A 19,234-nucleotide genomic window follows, 5' to 3' on the forward strand; every position below is an offset into this window, starting at 1 on the left:
TTGAGACTAATTTTCCACTGGGTAACTCTTTTACTACAATGGCTCTCTGTAAATAACTTAATCGCAGTAGGCTGCTGTCAAGAGTAACCTTTGATGTCAGACATGTTCGAATCTATGGCTGGTATTTGAAGAGGTCTCAGTGTATAATCTATTGTTGTCTGCTGCCTCGGGGATCAGTGGTGTTTCAGTATTGAACTCCATGAGGACAAAAGCTTGTCCTTCCATTATAAAATGACTGAATGGATTTCTATCGTGAACCTTACTTCAATCACTGTAACTTTCATCTAACTGGGGACTTTTGTCATCCTGTCAAGACTGATTATATTAGAACAAATCTACCCTTACAGTATTTATTGGGTAACAGTGAGGCAGTTTGACCTGTAGTTAATGGCCTGATTTATACCACTTATTTAAATTGCAACACCGGTCCATTGATAGAAATAGGGGTTTGGGGGGGGGGGTAGAATAGTTTGTAAAAGGGGGATTGCTTCTTATCGCCTTCTACATGGCTGAGTGGGTGAGATCTGGCTGAGTATCTCTCCTTAAATAATGTTTTACCACCCTCATTTTGAGCAAAGTTGTTTACTTTGTTGGTACATGTCCTAATGTTAGTTTACCATATATATAATAAACATTTACTGGGATATGGAGGTAAATAACAACAAACTATTCAAAGTACAAAGTACAAAGAACAACACCAGAATTGTGAGATTCAAGGAATTTTAAAACAATGTGTTACCTGTGTTTATACTAAACATTGAAACAATTTTAAGGGATATCTACTGTTCTATAATGGAAAGACCGACTAATACATTCGCTTAGTTTTGAATGACAGAGATTTTCCTGTCTTGCATTTTGTTTTTCTTAACACTGGGAGACCGCAAAATTTCCCTGTTTTTTTATCATTTAAATATATATTCTCCAATCACAAAAGAGAATGAATGTTATTCGTGGGGTTGTTGTATTAACCTTAAATGACAGGAGAATTGTAGCTGTTGTTGTTACTACTTGTTTCAGTCTGTTTTCCTTGAACAATTCTTAAGTTTAATAGAGTCACTTGAAATATCTGGCCATAGAGGCAGTCAGGTCTACTTAATGTCTTGTGATAGTTGCAATACACACAACCTGACAACACATAACAGTGAAAATGAAATGTAAACAGCTGCAATGTTGCATTTAGTGTGTAGTGTGCGTGTCTGACACGTGTGTACAACATGGAATAATTTATCCAATATTTTATTCACATCACAAAATTCTGCACAATATGAGCAGTCGCTATACAAATGCAAAGACATATAGCCGTTTTGTACACAGGAACCAAAGTACCTTATGGAGACAAACTTCAGTGACTTAAAAACTGCGCCACAAAATGTTAACACTACAGTATTCTCTGGTGTGCAAAGATATAGTATCATCGAGCTAGCTGTTAAACATGAAGTTGTTCTCCCAGCCAAATTTAATATTCTGTACTTTGGATTGACATAAAAGACAACTATAGAGAAAATACCCATTAAAAAATATCCATTGGTGGATCTTCACAATTTGGGATCCCCCCCCCATTCCTCCTTTGGTACACCACTTGATACAAAACTACTAGTAATTCTGCTCATCTTGTCCTCACATGCACAAGGGTGTTATGCAGATATCGTTTTTGAGATTGCAGACCTAGGGGCCTTATAGAGGCACTGCATAAATGTTGAGATGAAATTGTTGCTCAGACTTGACCAGAAAAATTTCCTTTTAGGGCAGATTTGTTGAAAGAATGACTTACTTGCTTTCAGACTGTTTTGAACCACTCATCACAAGCACATGTATTAGAAACTATGCCTTGCTCAAGTTGCTTGGTTTTCAATCTGTTGCTTACAGCAATTTTTTGGCATAATGTTTTAAATTTCCACCAATTTCACAAAATTTATGAAAAATTTACTCAAGGTAAGATAGTACTTGGAGATATCATCATTGATTTTGACATGAAATTAATTATAATGGGCAAGTAATTATTGATTCACTTCCATTCTAAGGATGTCATCACCCAGAAAATAAATTAAAACAGTTAGTTTTAATGGAACAACTGCTCACAATGAACAGCTGATCATGGAATTACTTTCATCTATATGTCAAATGTTTTGCATGATTTTTGGTCCTTGGTGTGTTAAGCCTTCAGTAGTTCTCTTGATTTGACTGTTTCAGTTTGTATCTTCTGTCTGCAGTAAACTTCAATTGCTTTGCTGCAATTATAGTTCCGCAAACCTAACCAACTAACCTAACCTAAAAACTGTCTTGGGATTAATTCTAGCTGTTTGCTCCATTTACTATATCTTTCTGTTTGATTTTCTTCTTGTCGAGACTGTTATTCTTGTAATAAAAAGAAGATTGATCAATGCTCTGTCAGGAATGCTCTACATTCTGTATGTTCTGATACATGTAGTAATTAACCTACCTTACGTAAGTGTTTGGATCTCCGAGCTCTGTCACGCAGCTATGATTCCAGTCTCTCAGCGATGGAGTCAGTTAAATCCTTGTAATCTCATTTCTTGACTTTTATGATCAGGATGAGCTATGACATTGATTGTTAGTTATCAAGATGGCATCAATAAACAGCTCTGTCAGATACAAGGAATTTAGTGGTAATATATCTCCTTAGGCAGATGGGCTTTTATCATGCTAAGTTGAGAGATGTTGAGAGTGTGTACAAAGATAGCCGGAAAATTACTTTAACAGGTCTTTACTTGTGCTATGGTGTTTAGCAGTCCGAAAAATGATTAAATTGATATCATATGAAAGCTGTGTCCACAAAATGTGATAAAGGTAAGAGGCAAATCACTTAACCTGGATAGGTGAGATTATCAATGATAAACTAGTGCAATAGTCGGATCAAATGAGTAAAAATAGAGCAATAGTGAGGATAAAATGAGTAAACTAGAGCAAAAGTGAGGAATAAAATGAGGGAAGCAAATGCAGTAGTGAGGATAAAATGAGTAAAAATGGAGCAATAGTGAGGATAAAATGAGTAAAACTAGAGCAAAAGTGAGTATAAAATGAAGAAAGGTAGAGCAGTAGTGAGGATAAAATGAGTAACACTAGAACAAAAGTGAGGATAAAATGAGTAGAACTAGAACAAAAGTGAGGATAAAATGAGGAAAGCTAGAAAAGAAGTGAGGATAAAAGTAGAAAACAATAAACCACTGTTTGCTTTCCCTGTCTCACACCCCTCATGTTCTCAGCTGCAGGCAAAAGTCTTTAAACCTCATTAATACCAACTGCACATCAAACAAACTACAATGTCAATTACAATGTAATGATTGTAGCCTTCCACTTCCAGCAAATTCTTCAGCACTGCCACCTTCCCTTCCAGTCAGTTACATTTATTATATTTTTAATTGACATACTGTAACTTTCCGTGTAATATATTCAGAAATCACAGAAATCCACCAGCCACCCAAATGATAGAAGAGGGAATTTGTACAGTATATGGTCCTCCAAATTTCTGGAGTTGTCAGACTATGTAAAGACTGATGAGAAATGTCAGTCTTAAATGCATTTGTTTTCTCTGTAATTTTGTGTTTTTCTTTGTCTATTGGAGGGAATGAAACAGAAATTAAACAGGCTCCAGTAAATGAGTTAGAGTTTGTAATAGCAGTTTTGAAGGCTGTGAATTTGGTCTCCTGTAAAATGCTATGCTACTCGTGTACAAAAAAGTGCTATACATCTTTGCACTTGTATACCAATTTAACCATATTACATAAAACTTTGCCTTGAGATACTGGATGAGTTATTCCCTGACCTAGTGGCTTTGTAGCATTGAAGACTAAAATAAAATATTACATGATCAATACCCTACAAATCACTTGATTGTGCAGTACTAAAGTAAACAGGGTTCTGAGAGAAAATGACCTGGCTAGGATTTTCAAACTGAAGAACTCTAGTAAGACGTGGTGTTAGAACAGGTGCAAGAATAGTCTTAAGTTAACTGCTTTATGATGACCTTTGACCAAAATATGGATTGTAAAAGTAGCACCTTTGAAACTTTAATGGCTACCATTAAAAGAAGCTTTTTGTACATGTATGAAAAGTATCACACTTTATAAACTATTAAAAACTTACTACTAGAGCAGGTTACAGTGAAGTAGTATTTATCGTTTTATATGAGAAAATACATGTTATTCATCAGAGGGCTCATCTATCAAAATTAGTGGATTAGTTAATACCCAGAGTTGTAACTGAGATAATAATAAGCAACATACAAACCAGGGAAATACAACATTATTTATAGTGATCTTGCAGGGAATAATAAATTGTGAAAATTTTGTGAAGCAGTTTTGAAGGTTGAATTTCATAAAATGCTATGGATCCTGTATATAGAAACTATATATCTTTACACTTGTATAGTAATTTGCCCATTTTTGCATAGCATATACGCTATGCTGGATAAATTATTAGCTTTGATGAGAAGTGTGCAATACATATTAAATTGCCAAGAATTAAAACTCAAACATTGTGTACCCTTTCATTATAGTACTTATGAAATTATGAGAGACATAGTCTGAAGCCCCATGCATGACCTTGTTATTTTACTTCTTTGCAGAAGAGGATATTCAGATGTTGAGAGAAATAATGAGTTGCTTGGAAGATGAACATGGTGGAGATTCCCCAGATGGAGATAGCTGTAAACTTGATAGCAATGTTACCAGTCCTATTCCAACCTCACCAGGTAAGATATTAACAGTTACTAGGCACAGTAAGACCTTAGGTGGGAGGAGGTGTCTGGTGGTTACTAGCAACAGTCATCTTATTATTATTGACAGGACATACAGTTTAGAGAATGTCAAGTCTCCCTTGTAGGCATTTTATACCTCTCTCATTTGATGTAATAGGTTTAAAAAAAAAAAATACAATTTTACAACTTGTTCCTAAAATGCATTAAAGGTGTCATACGAGACATGCAATAAGCGTATGTCTTTTCATGGTAGTTCGTTTATTAATGATCTTGTATGACAAATGGAATCCTGCTGTATGCTATGATCTGCTGAAGCATCATTAATCTAGAAAGATTCTTAAAAGTTAAGGAGCATGATTAAAGAAACAATTTTTGTTTGGGGCTGTAAATTTGTTATCTGTGGGTGAAAACTACAACATCATCGGACTGGTATGATGAGGAGCTGCTTTCTTCAGGAGTGTTTGCCTCGGATGCTTGGATGACTGATGCTAGATAATACTTTGTGACATCATAGTAACATAGTCTATGATCAGTGAGTGTAATGTGCTACAAATCATTGCTTATTTTGCCAGACACCCTAGAAGAAATACTGAGCGGTGAAAGTTCAGACAGGGAAGTGGAAGATGAAACCAAAGAGGAGATTGAGGAAAGGCCGGAGGAAATACAGAGAAATAAAAACGATGAATTAGAAGATGATGATGATGCTGGTGATGATGATGATGATGATGCTAATGATGATGATGGTGATGATGATGGTGATGATGATCATGATGATGATGATGATGATGGTGATGATGATGATGATGATGGTGATGATGATGAAGATGGTGATAACAACAGTGAAGAAGCAGATGAGATGGCAGATTCAGTACTCAGCCTTGGTGAGAAGTTTTTTCAAGTACTGTAGTTTGTATCATTTCAAGAAAGCCACAGGGAAACGTAATTTGTAACCTGATGATCTCAAATTGAGGAGCTTACTCAATAAAGTGGGGATAGTTTAACTTTAATTAAGGTTTTTTATATAACTAGTCGCAGTGTAAGAGGGCTTTGATCAAAAGAAACTATTAATTTATAATTGACAATGCAGGAGCATTTGCTGTGTTATTGCAATGAAGTCGTCCTATTGCTCTGTAAGACATCTGCTGTTTTTGTTACTTGTTGCACACTAGGCAGGAGAAGTCGCCATGGCTTGCAGCTTTTCTTTTATCCATATCTTTTGTCATAAATGTAGCTACATATATAAGGGAATTACAGAATTGTGGTTGTTTTTCTTAAATGTTAACTTTCATTGAAGCAAATCATATTATTGCAATTTGTTATTTAAATTTTAAGACAAAAAAACCCACACAATATTAACAATATTATAACTTGACCATGCCTTGCCACGAGGACAGACTTTTGTAGACGTATTTATTAATAATCTGCATTCTGATTACAGATGAAGATTTGGATAGACTTCGTAAGGTAACAGACAAAGTTCAAAGATTCAAGGAACAAAACAGGCCATGGCTGTCATCAGAGGTGAGCTGCTCTATTAATACTTTTTAGAACATTTGTGGCGGTGAGAGAAGCCTTGTTGAAGGAGATATTAAATTCTTTTTGGTTTTCTGGAGATAGTTGTGGAAAGAACGAAAAATACATTGAAGGGGGGTAGAAAATGCTTGGATTTACAACTTAATGTCTCCCATAATGCCATTGACATGTGTGCAAAATAAATATTCAAGTATATTGCATTAATGTTAGAAGCCATGATAAGTAGAGATTGTGTTTGTTAACAAATTGAATGTCAACACTTCGCCTGGAATATTCCCATCTTTAAAAATACCTGGCCTTATTTGCATGTAAAACTATCGACTTTTTACGGGGCATAGACAAAAGTGCAAGCTGACAATAGTAGTTAGGGTGAGAGCATCCTCAGGAATCGTTTCTTGAGTGCAAAACAAGTATTTCTGTTGCTGTTATGAGCACTGGAGTTTTTTAATGCAATGCAACTAGGTCCTTGAAAGCATCTCATAGTATATTTGATAATTTGGCACATATGATTTAGTTCAGGGTTTCCCTAACTGTATCCCCCCCCATGAACCCCCTGTGGGTGTCAGAGTTTTCCACGAACCCCCAACTTTTCGAGACACGATCTGAGTTATATATTATACTATAATACGCATAACAGTTCTTCGTAAATGATCAAGTTCATAGTGTAATATTGTAATGAAAAAAAACGAGATGAACAAATATTGCTGACTGTGTCTGTTTCATAATTCAGTTATTTATCACATGCACTGTACAGTACTATATTGTAACATATGCGTATGGAACGGGAAAAGAGTTTGTCAACAGGTATGACTTTTGTACGGTACTAAATATATATATCAGATTTTGGTTCAACAAAAAGTACTCTAGTTTTGACTTTCAGAAACGTCTCACAAACCCCCTGGGATGGACTCACGCACCCCCTGGGGGTTTATGCACCCCAGTTAGGGAACCCCTGATTTAGAATGAAGCTCAGGACAGCATAATAATCTTCCAAACCAGGAGCCCTTTATCTGCTGCTTAGGCAATCAAAACAGCAGGGCTTTTGCCTAAATTATTCTGTAGTTATAGAACAAATTGGTCTCTTGTAGTATTTACATCTTTGTACCAACTACATTATGATTTCATTTGGATTTAGAAACAAACTTTGATTTAGCTAAGAGCAATGTTCCAATGGGCCAGTCAAGTTGAGAGGCCTCTCAACTTGGCTTAATATTATATCAATGCACAAGAATATTCAAATTACAAGATCTAGATGAATATCTTCTTACAAAACTGTTAATGTCAACATTACAGAAGAAACTTATGTCTGATGTTACTATTACTGTGACTATGATAGATGGTAACATCTGTGTTATGTAATGGTAAGGCTCCATTAGACAGTGAACAGCTCTGTCAAATAAATCTGTTTTGGATTTACGGAAAGAATTCCATGTGTAATGGCATAATAAATTGATTGCATTCTTTGGCTTTACTGGTATCTTGTGAGTGGGAAGGTAATGGATGTGTTATCTTTGTTTATAGGTTGTATGACGTCAACAAGTCAAGGAAATGAAAAGTTGTTTCTGGGAACTTCCCTCTGTTAATTTGGACTTTAAATCTGTTGGGAAAAGCTATTTTGAGAAGTTAATTATGTGGAGAGGGATCTGTGCAACTGGTTTCTCAAGTAGTTACCATGTACTAGTATTAGTGAACATGTGGCTGTTTTAGTTAATAAGCTAAATTTCTTTAAATTGTCTGTTATTTGTCAGAGTTTTGTAATGTTGCTATGTTACTTAACATGGCAGCTTGAAATGCTTTTGTCAGCTAATATGGTTGCCTACAAAAAAAGGGGAAAAAAGAATTAAGACAAGATGAAATGCTTCCAACTTTGATTTTGGACTCAAGTAAATTCAGAAAAGTGAAGGAAATATCTGTATAGCTAGTTATAAATGGCAGTTGTACTGATCATATTTTAGAGGGATTACTGGTCTTTTCCTTAAGTCATGAAGGGCATCATTTAGCTGTTAGACTGATTTTTAATGAGCAGTTTCTTCTTTCAGTATTACCAACCTACTGTTTTTAGAATAATCAAAAGTGACTCACTGATAAGATGAGAATCTAAATTGGATTACGACAGAATTGTCTACATGCGTATAGTTGTTTATAGTGTCCGTAACTAAAGAAAACAGATGTTTTAACAGTACTTTGCAATATCCAGCTGACATGGCGATAGTGAAGGTTAATGATGGTCCTGTGTTTGGTTCCGGTAGATGTCATTAAATTTGCTTGACACCATATCTCAAGTGAAACAGTTTAAGTTAAAAGATATCTTGTATCCACCGCCAGTCAAATGGAAGCAAATGTGGTCGTAACTCTGTACGATAGCTGCAAACAGGTTAAAGTTGTAAATCGGCTCAGAACAAAGAAACAAACTGCTCCAGATGGTTTGTCAAGAGAGGACCGGTTCTTAATCTTCTTACTGGAGTTCCTTACAGTTTCAGTGAATATATCCATTAACGATTCCAGAACATCATATTTGTATAATAAGTAAAGGGAAGTTTAAATATTTGTTTTGTTGAATCTGACTGCTTGTAGTGGGAATTTCCTTCTAGTTGTTGAAGTGACTCACGCCTCTTTTATTACTTGACACTGTGACTAATGTTTCCTTTTCTAAAGACTTGTTTTTTAGGCTTGGGTGACTTTTGAAATTGTAAGAAGGAGTAGCCGTAGCCCTAGTAGTCATGATTCCACGCTTAGCTGTGACATCTATCACTGTTCACCACTATGACATCACAAAAATATCGGTAGTACACTCAGTGGCGGAGCGTCCATACAGTCAGGGGCGGCGGATGCCCCCCCCCTGACGGACTCAAATGGACTGCTGGTGCCCTTTTCAGCTATTTACCACTTTTCACTTATTCGCGATTATTGACTTTTTTATTGCGCTCTCATCTACCTATTGACATTTGTCACATTTTGTTGGCGATGACACCTATTTATTCTTCGTTTATGCAAATTAGCAAGGCCCTGAAAGGGTCATTTCCGGCGATGTAGGGAGTATCTTTACTCAAAAAATTCTGTACGCTCCGCGCCAACCTGTGGTGGCGCTCCGCTTAGATAAAGTCGAAAGCGCCCATACAGACCATTCTCGCCCCCTCTGACCAATACCCCTAGCTCCGCCACTGAGTACACTTGGTCATTTCAAATAGCAATGTGTTATAGCTATGGTATGTAGGTGTAGTGCTTACTTAAAGCTAGCTAAGTGCTTGTCACATTAACAATGCAAGTGTCACAAGTTTGTGATTTAATACACTGTAGTTTTGCACATATCATATTGCATTATTAAACTTTATGAATGCTGTTAACATTCACTTGCAGGTTGGAACAAACAGTACAGCCCTACAACCCCTTGTATGAACTGATACATGTAGCTATTGAATTATCAGGGCTGTGTATACCGGGGTTGTAACACAAACATTTGCCACCGCTGCACTCCTTTCACCCTTAACCTGATAACGACGGGAAAGGGATGCCAAAAGCACAGGGTAGAGAGGAATAAAGAAACATTTAGATAAGGAGCAAAAAAGGAGCATGTGAGGAATGGTATGGCTGTGAACAGGAGCGTAAATGCGCAAGATAGGGAAATGGCGGTATTAGAAATAATTGTATTTTATCCTTTGAAATTGCAAAATCTGAAGTTATAATGTTTGAACTTTTGCCAGAGATGTTGCTTAAATGAAAGTTTTCTTGGAAGGAAACTTTCTACAAGAGGTTATACTTCTCATTCTTTATTAGCTTATTCTATATTTCGGTTCCTGTCCTTGATGAGACACTTCTGTATGAATTATTGATCTGCTCATTGTGTGGCAGCATGTACTGTTAAATATTCTTGGTGTGCAGAACATCAAAGAAACATTTAGCAAAATAAGCGTGATGAAATTAATACAAAATGCTCAAAATGTGTATGGTAACTACTAAACCTTCATGTTAAGGTGGTTTCACTTTCAATAGTTTTCAAAAATGGAAATTGCAAGAAGGTTAGGAGTAATTGTTTTCTTATCTTAGAAAAATCTTAAAAATCTTAGGAATAACACCACAGGCTGTTGATGATAACATAAGACAAAGTCAGCTTTTGTATTCATAAGGAATGGTAATGTAGCTTCTGGTGGGAACAACCAAAACACTGCTTCCTTGTACCTGTTTGTTTGGTTGTACACATAGGACAATCAACTGTACTCTGTTTATGTGTGCTTAAAAGAATATCCCAGAGGTTTTTCATTTTAATGATAGCAAACCAGAAAACTACAAAACAACACTTCACCAAAGAAAATACTCTGATGTACAGGTTTAGAATAAAAGTCCCAGAAATTATCAATGAAAGATAGTTTTTGGTATAATTGGCAAATCAATAGTTTTTCAAGAGAGTTGTAAACATTAGTTATATAGCACTGATACTGCTACTTTTACTAGGCCTTTCAACGGTCCTATCCAGGCTCTCTTCTTACAGTTGTGCTATAGCAGTAGCTCTCCGCTGAATGCTAGATATTTATACACATTATGATAACTAACCTCATCTTATTAAATGGTACTGTCTGTTGTGTTATAACAGAGGAATCATATTTTGTTACTCTTTCATGTCTGAAAAGTTTCCATGGAAGTCTGGGTTGGGACTGTGCAGGTGAATTTTACATGGGAGGGTTTTACTTTCACTTCAGACAGCATTTAGCTACCTAGATACAGTTGGTCACAGTTTGTTGTACTGAAGCATGCATGCTTTAGGAAGGATAGCATTTGGTCAGTCATGCTCCAGTGGGATTAACAACATATTGTAATTAAATTTTACACTTTTACACACTAATATCAACATTGAGAAAATAATGAGGATACATCTATCCTTAAAATAGAAATGTATCTGAAAAATTGAAGATGTTAATGAATGTTATTATTGATATATATTTCCCAACCTGCTCGCAATGGTTTGACTAATAAGTTAAGTCATTTTTATGATGTTTCTCCTACAGTTGGTTTCCAGGTGTCCTTTCCATTACTAGAAGCCATAATTTGTAAAGAGGGTAATGGTGCCGGTAGCTTAAATACATTTTATGTATTGCACCAATGGTTTAAAAGTTAATTAGGGGCTTATGTGGGACTCATGAGAGTGTCGCTAGAATCCTTTGGTGCTTATAATATAATTTGTCAGTTCAGTTTTGGGTTGTTTATAGAAAATATTGTGAATGGGTGGGTATGTAATGTCACACTTACTTTGCCTACTTAGGAAACCATCTTTCATACAGTTTGTGTGGTTCTTTATTTAGAGGAATAGTGTGTCTGTTCTCTATTCCTCCAGTACCTATGCTGGTATGTTATTCTTGCATCACCATGTAGGACTTTAACATTATCCGTATAATCCTGAAACATTAAAGTTATCTGGTATGAGCTGTAATTCATTGACAGTAGTTGTAGTTGTTGTGCATTCTGCATGGCGATAGACATCCAGTGACGACTGTAAATGAATAGCATTTACATTTAATGATGTATGACAAACTTGTCTGTTTGGTATTTAAAGTGGACTTTATTATCCCATCACTCTCACAGTGTTTGCTTTGTAATCAAAGCACACTAGCCTTTGTAGGTCACATATAGTATACACTGAAAGGCTCACTGGCAGGCAGTGGCATTGTATTAGCTCAGATATTTTTGTAATACTTGTTGGCAGTTACTTCTATCAAGAATTGCGTGACCAATGCTTTCTATGGCCCCTTTCGAGATATTATTACTCGGACTTGGACAAGTCTTTACTCCGAGCAGTACATATGACACCACACTGGTGTTAAAGGTGTGGGAGAGAGAGAGGGTCACTTATATGAAAAGACATCTTGGATCTTATTCTTCAAGTTATTCAACTATTAACATATCGTGAAGAGTGATGTAACATAATAATTATATTTAATTATAACTGTTGAGTTTGTGACAGTGTGGAGTGCTGACTTGGTTTGTCAAATATAGCTACAATAATATAAGACAGAACAGTCTTAACTACTTTATATTGCTACAAATGGATTATTCAGATAGTATTAGCAGCACAGAGCTGTATGTGAAGCTCTTAACAGCTCTGATAATGATACCCTGAGCCTCTTTCAAAGGAATTACAACTGAGTTTTGACACCACAAAGTTTGCTAATTTTAATGCAAGTATGACATGTTTCTGTGTTAGGAATGAGACCCTTTAAGGTTGTGTGGTATAGAATGCTTGTGTTATTAGGCCACTGACAATGTTGTCAGTGAGATATGGCTTTCTGTGTAGATCATATGTCATTGTCACCATGGTTACTGTATCCAGCTATGCTGAGGAGAGAGAGAGACTCAGCTACGCTATGTACATGTCTATCTAGAGGTCACCCAGTTGAATGGTAAAGGGTTGATGACCTGTGGAAAACTTACAAAATTATTTTTAAAGTGAATATAAATGCCATTTCCTTGGGGTTCTCTAGGGACGGAGACTGGAGAATCAACATGTAAAGTACATTTGCTGCTCGCTTGCTACCATAGTGATAAACTTTAATGTCATTTCTTGGATTATGAAATGTTTTCCTGGGAATGGTGCACCTGTTGACAACTTTTCTGGTTTAAATGATTGCTAGTAATTTCAGATGTGAAGATATCAAGTATATTGCTGAAAAAAAAGAAGCCTGATGTGGCTTCACTCTTCTCTGTGCTAAGTAAAAAAGTCTTCAAAATAAGGAAGCATGGTTGATGGCATGCCTCAAAATGCTGGCAATTCAGTGACTAAATAACAAATGTCAGTCACAACATGATTTCTATACCTATCATAAGCCTTGTGTCACTGCATATTATCAGCAAATATTATTAGGCTGTTCTCATAAACCTGTATAGCAACTGATCAATGTGTGTTTTAAATCAGGAAAATGCCTGTGAAATCTTTTAGCCAGTAGATCTTTTAAGCACTTTTACGTTTCTAGCAAATGGGTAAACTTGTGAAATTCTAGACCAGTCTGAGTATATTTAATTAGCCATCGCAGGCGACTAGTGTAAATGGTTGTGGTCTGCAGTGGTGGAATCATGAAATGTCTTGATTCTTTCACAGGAGGAAAGAAGAGAAAATTTATCCAGATGGAGTACCTCCTGCCCAGTTCTGATGGAAGATGGAAAACCTGCTGCAGGTTAGAATTTAAGTTTGATAATGACATTATATGTTATAGATGGGCCACCCCTTCTTGCCTGTTTCAGCATGGAATGGAACAAAAGGATATGTAGAATCCACAAATACTTCAGCCATTTAAAGTCTGAGACAAATGCTACCAGTGTGATACAGATAGCATGATTTCAGCCTCTCTAATATGATACAGTGCCTCATTTCTCAGCTACCCAAACATCTTTTCTCGCAGTCATAAGGTAACCTGTTTCTGTTCCTGATTTACAAACAAGGGAGTTTCCCAGTCTATCCTGGCAACTATCAATATTCTCACAACAGACTCTCTGCTACTGTACATTATTTCTGATGAGAGAGCTCTCTTTGGAGGAAGCAACTAATTGCATACCACCATTTCTTGCTGTTTCAAACATTTCATCTTCCTGTCAGCTGTTTGAGAAAATAAAACAGAGAGATCCAAGTTGTGATAGCAGACCAGCTGCCTTTGTCTGGTTAGTGGCAGGAAGTGCACTGATTGTGATACAAAAAACTAATTTGAACTTGGTGATAGTGATACTTGCATTTAGGTTGACCAGGTGTTGCCTTCATTATTCATGCAGACACGTTAACAAGGGTGTGATAACAGAATTGATAATGTATGCAAGGAGTTAATATAATTTTGCCACTGATCTGGAACTTGACTATTCATCTGGAATGGCTTTTGTTGTCAATAGAACTCATGCTGTAGAAGAGTTTCTTATTGAGTGGTTTAGTGAGGAATAGAACTCATGCTGTAGAAGAGTTTCTTATTGAGTGGTGTAGTGAGGAATAGAACTCATGCTATAGAAGAGTTTCTTATTGAGTGGTGTAGTGAGGAATAGAACTCATGCTCTAGAAGAGTTTCTTATTGAGTGGTGAAGTGAGGAACATAACTCATGCTGTAGAAGAGTTTCTTATTGAGTGGTGTAGTGAGGAATAGAACTCATGCTGTAGAAGAGTTTCTTATTGAGTGGTGTAGTGAGGAATAGAACTCATGCTGTAGAAGAGTTTCTTATTGAGTGGTGTAGTGAGGAATAGAACTCATGCTGTAGAAGAGTTTCTTATTGAGTGGTGTAGTGAGGAATAGAACTCATGCTGTAGAAGAGTTTCTTATTGAGTGGTGTAGTGAGGAATAGAACTCATGCTGTAGAAGAGTTTCTTATTGAGTGGTGAAGTGAGGAACATAACTCATGCTGTAGAAGAGTTTCTTATTGAGTGGTGTAGTGAGGAATAGAACTCATGCTGTAGAAGAGTTTCTTATTGAGTGGTGTAGTGAGGAATAGAACTCATGCTGTAGAAGAGTTTCTTATTGAGTGGTGTAGTGAGGAATAGAACTCATGCTGTAGAAGAGTTTCTTATTGAGTGGTGTAGTGAGGAATAGAACTCATGCTGTAGAAGAGTTTCTTATTGAGTGGTGTAGTGAGGAATAGAACTCATGCTGTAGAAGAGTTTCTTATTGAGTGGTGAAGTGAGGAACATAACTCATGCTGTAGAAGAGTTTCTTATTGAGTGGTGTAGTGAGGAATAGAACTCATGCTGTAGAAGAGTTTCTTATTGAGTGGTGTAGTGAGGAATAGAACTCATGCTGTAGAAGAGTTTCTTATTGAGTGGTGTAGTGAGGAATAGAACTCATGCTGTAGAAGAGTTTCTTATTGAGTGGTGTAGTGAGGAATAGAACTCATGCTGTAGAAGAGTTTCTTATTGAGTGGTGTAGTGAGGAATAGAACTCATGCTGTAGAAGAGTTTCTTATTGAGTGGTGTAGTGAGGAATAGAACTCTTGCTGTAGAAGAGTTTCTTATTGAGTGGTGTAGTGAGGAATTTCATTAAACTATGTATACAAAAGTACCATCTTCTTTTCCACAACTTGTATTTTGTTCAGTTTTAATTGTTTCAGAGTTTGGAGTGAGCATGGAAATGGTATATTCTCTTATGGTTCTTGCAACTGATACATCTTGAAGGAGAGAGTGGATGTGTCGTGCATCTTGTTTTACTCTTGTGTTGAAGTTTGAAGTAGTCAGCTATCTGCAGAAGTTGCTATTTTTGGGATTATGTAAATGCAGCTTAAGTTGGAAGTAAATATAACCCCACAGATATCAAGTTTTGCTCCAGCTGTGGCCATCTCATAATGTTTCAGAGGTTTCACTTTGCTGATTGGTTTTTCCTTCAAAATTTAAATTAAGTCTCTCATCAATGGGACTGATGTGGTAAAAATTCAGATGCAGGGTAGAGATTTGTATCAATACAAACTTGTCCTTCGGTAGTGAGAAGGATATTGAGTTCTTGTAATTTGGTTTGCTGATTCCTTTAAGATTGACATTTCAATCAAGAAATATTTCCCTCAAGCTTTATCCTTTACTTTTCTTTGTCTTGTAATAAGTCTTCCCTCTTTCTTGGCAAGAGGAGATTCCAATAGAAGGTATTTTCACTTGGGACAACTAGATTTTTTAATGCTCTGTGTTATGGATCACTAGAAACTAGGACACTATTATGAATTATGTTTTATGAGGTGTCACAGTTTGCATAAATTGACAGAACTAGTGAGTTTGTTTAATGTGGTATTACTTAGACTCAGGTTGTATAAGTGAACAGACAATGGATTTGTGTGCCTAAACGTATAGTATAGTGTCTTGAGAGGAGAGTCTTGAGGTATTAAGTATGAGGAAGTATGCGTCTACTGTGGGTTGTAACTGCTGCTATTGGTAAGTCTTCAATTCAAGCTTTAACTAAAAGTTTTGAAAATCTGACAAATTGTTGTTCGTTTTTTATGCAATATTACTATGTTGGACCCTTGTTAAAGGTCATCTGCATCTTTTTATTATGTGTAAAAATAGGCACTTGTTTTGGTTTTCACCTTTGTTTCCTTTGATGTGTGTGTTTTTGCAGTTTCCAAGGAATGTTATGAACCCAGGGTACTTGGTACAAAAAACCTGCTTATTGGAATAGCTTGATTAAAATAATAATAATAATAATGAAAAAAAAAACATTTGTTGACTTTCGTGGCAATGTTGAATCCATCAGATACATATTATATATAATAATAGCAATGAGACACTTCTGAGTACAAGGAGGAATCAACTCTTTGTCCATGCATGGACTTTTCTTACCTTCTTTCCTGAACCTAAAGATTTAGCCTAAAAGTTGCTCTCCCTTTCCATCAGCCCTAGATATGCTAGGTTATCGTAGAAGGTGTTTGTTTTTGTCAAAGATATGGTTGTTGATGATCCAACACCCATCTGTTGTAAATGTTTTATGTGATATGAATATGACATTGAAATCATGTATACACACAGAGGTCAAAGGGCATTCCTGTAAGTTGTTTGTACCATTTGGACTAGTAAATGCCCTACAATTCTCAAAAATCTTGAGTTGGCTCCTGCACTTCAGTTTGCAAATATGGATGCTACATATGATATTGCTTGGCATGTGTGAAGTTTTTAAGAGGTATCACAGTTTGTGCTCATTGTGTGATAAGTGTGTTTGACTTGGATATATGTAGAATGTGTGCTGTGGCAAGAAGAAATGAAAACAGGCATAGGGGGGGGGGGTGTGTTCTTTTCATTTACTGATCTTCTGAAATAGTTAACACTTCTATTTAAAATCTAGAGATCTGGTTGGAGTAATTTAATCTTTGTTCCCAATTATGCAAAATGCAACTTTATATGTTGTCTTTCTATGTAGGAATATTCAAATAGTAAATTCTGATGATTATGGTATGCTGAATTTATGTATTTGCTAACATTATTTGTGGATATATGTATCTATTTTGTAGTTGCTCTTTCTCTCTGGACATCCTTAGTAATAACATTCTACATGTGGGCAGTCACTTGTACTTATCATCAAAGAGGTCCACTCTAGGGCTTAAGTTGATGGGATGGTTCATATCACTCTGTGGCCTCAACCTAAAGTGAATTAATTTGCAGTGTGACATTTATGTTTGCTAGATCATTGAGTGGTTAAATGCCACCACAGGATGGACCTTGCAACTACTCAGGCTGCATTACCTCTCTAATTCCAGAATAGTTGAAATGGGAGGGATGAGATGGGAGAGATGATAATGGAGGGAGGGGAAGCATGAGATGAGATGGGATGGGGATGGGATGGGAGGTATGAGATGAGATTGGAGGGATGAGATGGGAGAGATGAGATGGGAGAGATGAGATGGGAAGGATGAGATGGGAGAGATGAGATGGGAGAGATGAGATGGGAGAGATGAGATGGGAGAGATGAGATGGGAAGGATGAGATGGGAGAGATGGGAGGGATGAGATGGGAGGGATGAGATGGGAGGGATGAGAGTTGAGATGAGATGGGAGGGATGAGATGGGAGGGATGAGAGTTGAGATGAGATGGGAGATGGGAGGGATGAGATGGGAGGGATGAGATGGGAGGGATGAGATGGGAGAGATGAGATGGGAAGGATGAGATGGGAGGGATGAGATGGGAGGGATGAGATGGGAGGGATGAGATGAGAGAGATGGGAGGGATGAGATGGGAGGGATGAGAGTTGAGATGAGATGAGAGAGATGGGAGGGATGAGATGGGAGGGATGAGATGGGAGGGATGAGATGGGAGGGATGAGATGGGAAGGATGAGATGGGAGGGATGAGAGTTGAGATGAGATGGGAGAGATGGGAGGGATGAGATGGGAGGGATGAAAGTTGAGATGAGATGGGAGGGATGAGATGGGAGGGATGAGATGGGAGGGATGAGATGGGAGGGATGAGATGGAAGGGGATGAGATGGGAGGGATGAGATGGGAGGGATGAGATGGGAGGGATGAGATGGGAGAGATGGGAGGGATGAGATGGGAGGGATGAGAGTTGAGATGAGATGGGAGAGATGGGAGGGATGAGATGGAAGGGGATGAGATGGGAGGGATGAGATGGGAGGGATGAGATGGGAGAGATGGGAGGGATGAGATGGGAGGGATGAGAGTTGAGATGAGATGGGAGGGATGAGAGTTGAGATGAGATGGGAGAGATGGGAGGGATGAGATGGGAGGGATGAGATGGGAGGGATGAGATGGGAGGGATGAGATGGGAGAGATGAGATGGGAGAGATGAGAGTTGAGATGAGATGGGAGAGATGAGAGTTGAGATGGGAGGGATGAGATGGGAGAGATGAGATGGGAGAGATGAGAGTTGAGATGAGATGGGAGAGATGAGAGTTGAGATGGGAGGGATGAGATGGGAGAAATGAGATGGGATAACCTGGAATGCATACATGGAACTTCAGTGTGTTTGATTGAGTCTTTGTGTGTACAACAAACACTGCATGGTGACTATATAAAGTTAATACTTTTTTCAACAATGATAAGACCGATGCTATCTGATTCTTTTGCTTCACGTAGCAGCATAACTGGCCTGCCTGTACAATCAGATGCCAGTCTGTCCATCTACCTGTTTTGTTCTGCTTGTCTTTTCTTTCATACTACTCTTGTCAAAGATTTAAATGTCAGAAAATTTCTGTGAATATTGCTGAATTGATTTGATTGTGATCTTTAGGTGATGTTGATATTTTTGTGTTTCAGTCTGGAAAAAAGAACATCTTCCAACCCTCCCAAGTGCCATTGTCAATAGTAGTGATGAGGAAGATGATGCAGTAGAATCTGGGAGCAGAAGCCCAAGAATTCAAATCCAGGTAATTTAAAATTTGCAGAATCAAATTGTTTTGAACAAGTGATTTTTTCGCTGTAGCTATTCCAAATATGCACATAATTGTGTAGTGTAAGCGTAACTGTGTTGTATTTTAATATCTGTTCATCCGGCTATAGTCCTCCTGTCCATAAAACTGCTCTCTGTAGTAGACTAGTGATG

The 19,234-nt window shown here is 37.3% G+C and overlaps 1 protein-coding gene across 1 annotated transcript in view; it reads left to right on the forward strand.

The window, feature by feature from the left end:
- The window catches only part of LOC139979002 (uncharacterized), a 144,253-nt gene that overhangs the window by 68,753 nt on the left and 56,266 nt on the right, over positions 1 to 19,234 (forward strand). Inside the window, exons 8-12 of the mRNA XM_071989642.1 lie at positions 4,586 to 4,711; positions 5,290 to 5,598; positions 6,156 to 6,238; positions 13,335 to 13,410; positions 18,949 to 19,058. Coding sequence (XP_071845743.1) covers positions 4,586 to 4,711; positions 5,290 to 5,598; positions 6,156 to 6,238; positions 13,335 to 13,410; positions 18,949 to 19,058 — 704 coding nt within the window. The remainder of the gene's footprint in view (positions 1 to 4,585; positions 4,712 to 5,289; positions 5,599 to 6,155; positions 6,239 to 13,334; positions 13,411 to 18,948; positions 19,059 to 19,234) is intronic.

This window comes from Apostichopus japonicus, chromosome 13, assembly GCF_037975245.1.
Source record: "Apostichopus japonicus isolate 1M-3 chromosome 13, ASM3797524v1, whole genome shotgun sequence".
Classification (NCBI taxonomy): domain Eukaryota; kingdom Metazoa; phylum Echinodermata; class Holothuroidea; order Aspidochirotida; family Stichopodidae; genus Apostichopus; species Apostichopus japonicus.